Here is a 9,894-nt window from a genome sequence, read left to right on the forward strand (position 1 = left end):
AATAGTGACTTCGAGCAACTACCCAGTTTCAAAGTTTGTCTTCGATACATTCACAAACCAACTCTTCTTGCAATTCCTGCCCTGATGGGAATCATAACAACCTGTCAAACCCGGGAATTGCCAAGTCACCCTTGGCCGCTTCATCGCCTCTTAAGGCTTATAAAGCCAAGCCAAGTAGACGCAAGCCCCCCAAACAGAAATTAAAAACATGTGTTATAAATTTCCAGGGCATACGCAACAAAACTGCTGATCTAGCAGCATGCTTAGACCAGCATTCTCCAGATATTATACTAGGCTCAGAAACACATCTAAATGACTCAGTTGGCAGTAGTGAACTTTTCCCCCCATACTATACCGTCATAAGGAAAGACAGAGAACTGGGGAGAAAGGGAGGGGGGTTCTCATTGCCTACAAGAACGACTTGATAGTTACACATAGATTAGATCTAGACACTGAGTGTGATACGGTATGGGCAACCTTGGAGATCCAAGGAGCCAAACCGATTACAATTGGTTCTTGTTACAGATCTCATACTTATGCAAAAGACATTGACTTTGTAGATAAACTGAGAGCCTCATTAAACAAGATTAAACCACAAGGTGGCCAAGTATGGCTAGGGGGGGATCTCAATTTCCCTGGTATAGACTGGAACAACTTAAGTGTGAGCCCAAGCGCTCCCTATAGTGCACTTTCTAAACATTTTTTAGAGTTAACACATGACTTTGGGCTCGAACAGGTTGTGGATCAACCAACCCGTCTCAATAACACCCTTGATCTTTTCTTAACTAATAATTCATCACTTGTTGAAACTTGTTCTCTGATCCCAGGTATAGGGGACCATGATGGCATCCCAGTTATTACTGTTAATGTTAAACCTAAGAAAATCAAACAAAGCCCCAGGCGTGTTTCACTTTGGAAAAAAGCTGATGAAACCGCCATAAGAACTGAGCTACAGGATTACAGTAATAATTTAGCTAAACGGAACATTGACAACTGCACAACAGAAGAGCTTTATAATGAATTTGTGGACAAAATCAAGATAGTAATGGATAAATATGTCCCATCCAAAACTGTAAACAATAATAATTTTTCACCTTGGATTAACAACAAGGTTAGGAAAATACATAAGAAAAAAACAGCGAGCCTACAACTCTTATCGTAAAAACCCAACAACCGAGAACTTGACTAAATTCCGCACTATTCGCAAACGAGCAAAAAAGACTACCAGACAAAACTACCGTAAATATGTAAATTCTATATGTTCTGATTCCCCCAAGAAGTTTTGGTCGCACATCAAACACTTAAAACAGGATACAACTGGGATCCCTAGTCTTAAGCAGAAAGGAAAGCTAGAAACAGATAACAGAAACAAAGCTAACATCCTTAACAACCAATTCAGCTCTGTCTTTACACGAGAGGATGAACACATGCCCCGCCTCCCCCGTAGTTCTATCCCCACTATGCCTGACTTTTCCATCAATGTAAACGGAGTCACCAAACTCCTGAAAGATCTGAATCCACACAAAGCAGGTGGACCAGACGGCCTACCAACAAGGATCCTCAAACTAGCAGCTGCTGAGTTAGCACCTGCTCTGACTATTATTTGTCAGAAATCACTTGAAACTGGCCAAATCCCTTCCCCATGGCTACATGCCAATATCTCTCCCATCTTTAAAAAGGGGGACAGGACTGATCCTGCAAATTACCGTCCTGTTTCTCTCACATGTGTTTGTAGTAAGGTTATGGAGCACATAGTGCAATCACAGATGATGGATCATTTTGACAAATACTCTATATTATCTGACAAGCAGCATGGGTTTAGGAAAAAGCGTTCATGTGAAACCCAACTTATTTTAACTACAACTGACTTAGCCCATTCTTTAGTAGCCTGATTAAATCTCGCTTATAGCAGCCCGCCAAACATCCGCCGGCCCTCTATTAGCTTGATGGACAATAGCCTTAAGTCAAGGGAACTGGGTTTTCCATATATGGATAATTTATGTAATTGTCATCACAGCCCACCACAGCCTGGCTTTTGGTTGCTGGGGACTGGGGTGGGTTGCTATGTGGTGATTGACAGCATCACACCTCTTATCTGTCGTTGATCTCCTTGATCTGTGCCACTTGTACTGATGGTGGGAACAGTTAACTATGTATGCACAGTTCTACTATTATAATATGAGACATCTTTTTATTAACAACCTTTGCACCGAAGAACTAATGTGAAAATTACTCTACAATACATAGAATAGCATTCCTTTAGGTAGATGTGCCTGTGGCATAACTTTTGATGTGACAATGGGGCAATATAGGAGGGACATATCATGGTTCTGAGAAGTTTGACAGGCTTCAAGTGTCACAACAACATGCCGCATTTTTGTGAACCAACTGTTTTTCTGCAGTTGTCTGCCCATATAGATCAAAGAAATATACTTTATGCCAAGCTTTCGTTGCTGGCCATAGAAAATCTCACCACCAGGCAAAATAATAGTTCCAGGAAAGTCTGCGCTCCAAGATTCCTTCAAGTTTCTTGAAATCCCCACAAGATGTTGTTTTCCCACTCAAACATGCCTCTGCTCCCATGGGTCCTTCACACAGGGAACCACAGCCTGCACAGACAATGGGAGAGGCAACTAGCCCGCCCACTGTCTGGGTGGTGGAGACATGCAAATGTACTGGTTTCCACGGTAATGGGGGCTTGACCGAAATCCTGGCTTGCCATTGGTGTTGGTATTTTCTACAACAGTTCCCCCAGCTTATAGCTTAAGTGGGGCACAAACTCCGCGGGGAGGGGCCAGTTACAGCCCTGGACAGCGGAGTTTGTGTTACACAGACTAATTCTTTAGATACCAGGTCGCAAACAGATATGATTATAACCGACTTCGCAAAAGCTTTTGACAAAGTACCTCATGATCGCTTACTCCTAAAACTCCAAAATTATGGTATTAGGGGTAAGGTTCTCCACTGGATTTCTAATTTCCTCAAAAATCGTAAACAAAGAGTGGTAGTTGGGGGAGAGCACTCAGAGTGGGCAGAGGTAGTCTCTGGAGTGCCCCAGGGCACTGTGCTCGGACCACTACTGTTCTTAGTGTACATTAACGACTTAGCCGACAACCTCAACTCTAACATCCGTCTCTTTGCGGACGACTGCGTCATTTACAGGGAGATAAACAGTGACAGAGATCACACCCTCTTACAAGAGGACATCAATACATTAGATACATGGCAAAACACATGGCAGATGAAATTACACCCGGACAAATGTTTTGTTATGCGTTAGTATACCCACAAACGTAAACCTAAACTCTACGACTACAAATTAGGAAGTCATGTTCTAGCCGAGACTAACAACCACAAATACTTAGGAGTCACACTCAACAACCAGCTCTCTTGGTCACAACACATACAGTACAGTGCTTCCAAGGCTAACAAGACGTTAGGCTTTGTGAGACGCAATCTTTATAACTGCCCCATATCAGTCAAAACAAATGCATATACATCCCTTGTTAGACCGCATTTAGAGTATTCCAGCGCTGCCTGGGATCCATACCACAAAGAGCACATTGCTAAGTTAGAGTCCGTTCAAAAAAGGGCGGCCAGATTTGTCACAAATTCGTATCATAGTTATGATAGTGTCACCAAACTTGTCTCTGATTTGGGGTGGGACACTTTACGCAACAGAAGGACAGCAAATAGATTAACAATTTTACAGAAAGCAAGACACCACAAAGTAGCCCTACCGGTCGAAACTCATCTAAAGCCTGTACCGCGCCAATCGCGACACTCAAACCCAAATTCTTACAAGGCTCTACCTTTTCACAAAGACTGCTACAAACATTCCTTCTTCCCACAAACCGTGAGAGATTGGAACTCTCTACCGTACGAGGTCACGGAGATCACAGACGCTCCTAAGTTCAAGGAGGCAGTTCTCCAACGCCTCAGGGGACATTAAGGCGCAGCACTCCCCCTGGACGCTTTGCCCCAACTGAGGGGCGTTGTCCAGTACCCAATCAAGATCAAGAGAAGATATAGATGTACATTTGACTTGAAGTTGAATAAGAATTCTTGTTCACTTTGACACCCAGCGTACTTTGATCAAAGCTAGAATTCAGAATTTTCGTCAAATGCAAAAAATGGCCTACTTTCAGGGACAACCACGTGACTGAACGTCATGATCCGAAACTTTGCAAGCATTCATTTGATAGACAATACATAGATGTACATTTGACTAGAAGTTAAATAAGAATCCTTGTTTACTTCGTCACATAGCGTACGTTGAACATGGCTAAAATTCACAATTTTCGTCAAATGCAAAAAATGGCCTACTTTCAGGGACAACCACGTGACTAAACGTCATGACTTGAAACTCTACAAGCATTTATTTGATAGGCTATACATAGATCCACATTTGATAAGAAGTTGATTTAGAAACATATTTTACTTCGTCATGTAGCGTACTTTAAACATGGCTAAAGTTCAAAATTTTCGCCAAACACAAAAAGTGGCCTACTTTAGGGGACAGTCACGTGACAACCAAACAAGAAGCCAAACTTTGCAACAATGCATTTGATAGATAGTGTAATGATCTACACATGGTACAAATTTCAAGCCAAAAAAAGTACCAGAGCGGCACTTATAGCGTTACAAAGTTGGGCCAAAAATTAAATTTTTTTGAAGCTTGAAACATTGCACTGTTTTCAGGCTGCCCAAGAACTAAAATGTACGACTTTGGAAATTTCACAACAACTTTTAAAAAGGCAAGGTGTTGGTCTATTCCGATCTTGTTTTGTTTTGATGATAGGTTTAAAGGTGTTGCCAAGACAGTGCCGTAAAATATGCTGATTTCTGTGTTTTTGAGATGCGAAAATTGGGGAAAATGGCCAGAAAACTTTGTTTGCCCGTTACCATGGCAACAAGGAGTTTTGATCTAGAAGAAAGCTATTTTGAGGGGTTGTGGACCAAGTACTATCACTGTGCAAAATATGAGCCAAATCTATTTTTTTACCTTTGCCACCATTGTTTGATCCTTACAGACATTTGCTCTTAAAACATTAAAGTACTCACACACTTGAAGTACTATGTAGACTTTTTACAAGGTTATAAGAGAAAATGGCAACCATACCAAAAAATTCTCCTAAATAAGATGAACGCCTCCGTCTAAATGCTACACACACAATTTGGTACGCCCTGTGGCTACTGGCGAGCTATTTGGGGGCACAGTTGGGCTTCATGATTTTTCTTTACTCCCAGTTAATATCAACCAACCCCGGTGACAAATAGACGTCAAAACCTAACCATGAAAAGAGTCAAAGGGTAGTCTTGTTTTGTGGTTTCAGAGCCTGGTCAGAGCTACACCCTCTATGGGCAAAGGTGCAAATGTGACAGACAGACTACCATTCCATACCACGTATTCATATATTCTTTCTATTTTGCGTTATTCGTGATTGTGCCACCTTTGAATAATTTGTTTGATTACCAGGAAACAGCAAATAGAGATATATTTCTTCTTGATTTTATCTGTGAATGTACGATTTTAAAACAGTTACTATAGTTCAGTTAGTTCCTGCGCATTTTACTCTGTAATTTTGATTCAATGATTGAGTTGTGATTTCTGTAAGATGATACATAATTCAGCCTTTGGGCTGCCAGATATCTTCCTTTTCAATAAACCAATCATCATCCTACCAGGTAATGTTTTCTGTATGCTGGTCTGCACCCTGTCTGCCAGCTGGTGCCGCCCTGTCCTGTCAGTCTCCTGCAGACCCTGCTCCTTCTCAACCCTCTCCAGCAGTACTGTCAGCGCTGACACCTGGCCCACGCTCGGCGCCGGGATCTTTCGCAGCTCCTCATTGGCTCGTTTTCCCTGTGATGCAAAATTCAATTATTCTCAAGGCAACCTATCAGCATCTGTGTAACCTGTACCCTGACCTACCCCTCACCTTCATTTTGACTCTGAGTAAGCTGAACTCCTGACCTCTCACCTGTTTTGACCCTGAGTAAGCTGAACCCATGACCTCTCACCTGTTTTGACCCTGAGTAAGCTGAACCCATGACCTCTCACCTGTTTTGACCCTGAGTAAGCTGACCCATGACCTCTCACCTGTTTTGACCCTGAGTAAGCTGAACCCATGACCTCTCACCTGTTTTGACCCTGAGTAAGCTGACCCATGACCTCTCACCTGTTTTGACCCTGAGTAAGCTGACCCATGACCTCTCACCTGTTTTAACCCTGAGTTAGCTAAACCCTGACCTCTCACCTGTTTTAACCCTGAGTACGCTTAACCCTGATCTCTTGCCAGTTTTGACCCTGAGTAAGCTGACCCAGACCTCTCACCTGTTTTGACACTGAGCAAACTGACCCCATGACCTCTCACCTGTTTTGACCCTGAGCAAGCTGACCCTTGATCTCTCTCCCGTATTTTTAACAAGTTGCACCCCTGACCTCTCACCTGTTTTATAATAATGGTTTATTCAGAAGTCACAGTTGCCACATTGCAGCCAATGGCTGAATTGCGTGGGAAACTTTCCAATTCATAAAACATTACACAAGTTAAAAATGTCGAAACAGGAGCTCTAAATATACAGGTTAAAATCATTGATCAACGAAGTTTAACATAAAACAAGACCATTACAGGCCATACAATTACAGGACATTTATATAAAAACTGTTCATAGAATATCGTAGGATAGTACATATATCAAACTTTGAGGCAAATAGTTAAAAACACAAAGAGTATGTGTCAAGCGAGGGCAATTAGGCGTTCAGTAATCTAGTCATGTGAGGAATAGCGCTGGACCTATATCTATCAGTCTTACAGTGTATAAAGTCTAATTTCTGTGATGATCGTGTTTTGAACCTAAGTAACCTGAACCCTGAGTAACCTGAACCCTGACCTCTGACCCTTACTGCTTACCTATATCAAACAGCTAAGATTGAAAGCTCTTCGGGCTTCCTTTAAACTAAAATCACTTTTATCCACAAATTTCAATCCATCCATTCGACTAGCACTTGACCTATTCAACAGTTGTATCAAACCAATTCTTCTATACTGTGGTGAAGTTCTTGGAACTAACGCTCAAGGTAGAGACCTTATATTCCATGGTATAGAAGAAAGTCAAAATGAGAATACCAGAGATTCAATAGCTAGGATCCTCAGTACGACACTGGGATCAGAAATTCACATCCTCAGAGCTTCTCGTATCGGCAAAACATCAGACACTTCCACACCGCGCCCTGTCCTTGTTCGATTTCAAAAATACAGTGACAAACTAAACATTATCTATCAATCAAACATACTTAACAGACAAAACGTAACACTACAGCAACCAACAGTATCCTATGAAATTGCGGATTTAGAGTTTGTACTATTGAACTATTGCAAAATTACTCTCGGCGTTCCCAAAAGCTCTATTAACGCCGCGGTCAGGGGCGAGCTTGGAGTTTTTCCTCTATACATTGATTCACAAACACAGTTGATAAAATATTGGCTTAGATTACATAGTCTCCCAAATGACAGACTCGTAAAGAAAGCTTACAATACTTCTGTTCAGCTACAACAAGACTGGGCTGTCCATGTACAAGACATGTTATGTAGACACGGCTTCCAAACTGTTTGGCTCAGCCCTGCGGTGATGCCAATCAGTTTGGAAATTTATTCAAAAACCGCCTGATAGACACATTTCTCTCTGGCTGGAGACAAGAAATAAGAAGTCTAAGCAAACTTAGTACTTATTGCAGAATCAAAAAAGATTTCTGTCTTGAAAATTAGTTTCAACTGTTCAAAACAAATCCTTTAGAACTATCATTACGAAACTAAGAATCAGTGCCCACTCCCTACAAATCGAAAAGGGTAGACATCACAACACACCACACAGTGAGAGAATGTGTCCAACATGCCATGATAATATTGAAAATGAATCCCACTTTATAATGGATTGTCCAACTTATGATAGAGAGAGACAAAAAATGTTACAGTCTATTAAGTGCAAATCTGATACTATGTTACCACCTACCAAGACAGAAATGTTCAATATGTTACTATCATGTCCTGCTGATATATCTGCCTATGTCGGTCAATTTATATATAACTCATTTAAAAAACGTGACAATATTATACTATCATGAACCAGCACATAATGATAGCCTGATTGTAAATATTATATACCATGTGTAAAATAGATTAGTCTGTTAGATTTTTAGATACTAGTAACTCATGTAGTGTTCTGTTCTGTATGTATTGTATGTTCAAGTTGCCAAACACTGTATCCTCTACAGTTCTCGTGCAATAAAGTTCTATTCTATTTATCTGGTGACCTCTCACCTGTATCCTGACCCTGTGTGACTTGCTCTCCTTGATGTGCCGCTGACACACAGCAGGGGTGTCACAGTGGTACTGGCAGAGGCGGCAGAAGTACTTGGCAGAAGGGAAGGCTGCAGATCGCTGTTTGCCAACAAAAGAGATAATGATTACTGTATATGTTAATATTCCTCACCACATGTAAGGTACTGACATCACAGTGGACATAGCATCCACTTTGGAAAGTTGCAGAGTGTATCATAAAATTGAACATTGAAAGCAAATAGTACTTAATCACTATCATTGCATAAAATTTCAAGATTTTATCAGATTTTTATTCACTTTAGAATGAACAGCTTCTCAGAATTATTTTTTATGAGCTGCTGTGCAATTTGCCAAAGTGGTTGCTGTTTTCCATCAGTCTGTAACATCATTTTGAATCGACTAACCAGTATGATGTAATTGCTTGGTGACAGGAATCCTATAACTTAAAGGTATAGCGATGTTCACATTTTGCATAACAACAAGTGAAGGGCATGATATACATTGGTATATCCTACATGAATACTAGTCTTGTAAGCAATCACATGAACACATTGTCTTTTTTGAGTCATCACCATTTTAAAGAGCAACTGGCACTTTGAAATCTTCATTGAAGTCCTTCAACATACCACTTTGCAGACTTGTTAAGTCTGAATTATGTTGGCATGTACTCATATTCTTGGTGAACTATTCCCAAGTCAAGAAGGTCCTTTAATTCATACAATTCATGTATTCTATCCATATGTAGAAAGCCACAAAGCTACTGCTGCAGCAGTAATGTTAAGCATCTAATGAGTACCTTCTTCTAATCTCCAAGCATTAAGATATACCAAACTGGATAGTACCAAACTGGCCAGGGAGTGTAGTCAGCCAAAAAGGTGTCCAATCGTCTTGTAGAATCTGCCCCCAGTCGGCTAGAACAAAGACTATTAACATCCAATTGTTTCCCAATCAAACTGTGCTTGTAGTGTAGGTGCTAATTGCCCTCCTTCCTGTTTGGTGCTAATTTCCAACTGGGACATGTGCTGGTCACTGATTTTGTCCCAGTGTAAGTCGCTCGTAAAATCATTAGCACATGGCCACAGGGAGGGGCAGCAACACCATTGTTGAATAGAAATGCTCCTCCCTGTTTGTTACTTTCAGTGCCAGTAGCAAAACACACTCCTAGGCCAGCTTCACTCCTCTGCCAGCTTTGGATACTATCTTTTGCTACCAAAGGATTTGCTTGAAGATTACCTTCTTCAGCCTGAAGATATAGTCCAGCTCCAGCTGTGCCTCTAGTTTGATGAGCTCAGGAGAGGTGGATTCTGGGATGATGTCATCAGAGGCTGGATCTCCATCTTTTCCTGTCCGTTCCTCCTGTCAATCAAACAATATCAATGCAGCACGTACAAGTACAACAGCTCACTTGCAAAGTTTGCTTAAATGTTTTTAAAAAGTCACAATTTTTGATATTCCAATTTTATGACATACGACAGGAAAAACTTCAGTACAAGGTCTTCTTGCCTATATCAAAAGCTAATTCTGCTACTAAAAAATCAAGGACCACACCATG

General features: G+C 41.1%; 1 protein-coding gene across 1 annotated transcript in view; it reads right to left on the reverse strand.

Annotated features, from left to right (window-relative positions):
* Positions 1 to 9,894, reverse strand: part of LOC118431929 (terminal uridylyltransferase 7-like) — a gene marked incomplete in the record, with an annotated part of 71,874 nt that overhangs the window by 54,228 nt on the left and 7,752 nt on the right. Inside the window, 3 exon segments of the mRNA XM_035843374.1 lie at positions 5,686 to 5,863; positions 8,322 to 8,441; positions 9,576 to 9,698. Of these exon segments, the coding sequence (XP_035699267.1) occupies positions 5,686 to 5,863; positions 8,322 to 8,441; positions 9,576 to 9,698 (421 nt within the window).

The sequence above is a fragment of the Branchiostoma floridae genome, chromosome 15 (assembly GCF_000003815.2).
Source record: "Branchiostoma floridae strain S238N-H82 chromosome 15, Bfl_VNyyK, whole genome shotgun sequence".
NCBI classification, from domain to species: Eukaryota; Metazoa; Chordata; class Leptocardii; order Amphioxiformes; family Branchiostomatidae; genus Branchiostoma; species Branchiostoma floridae.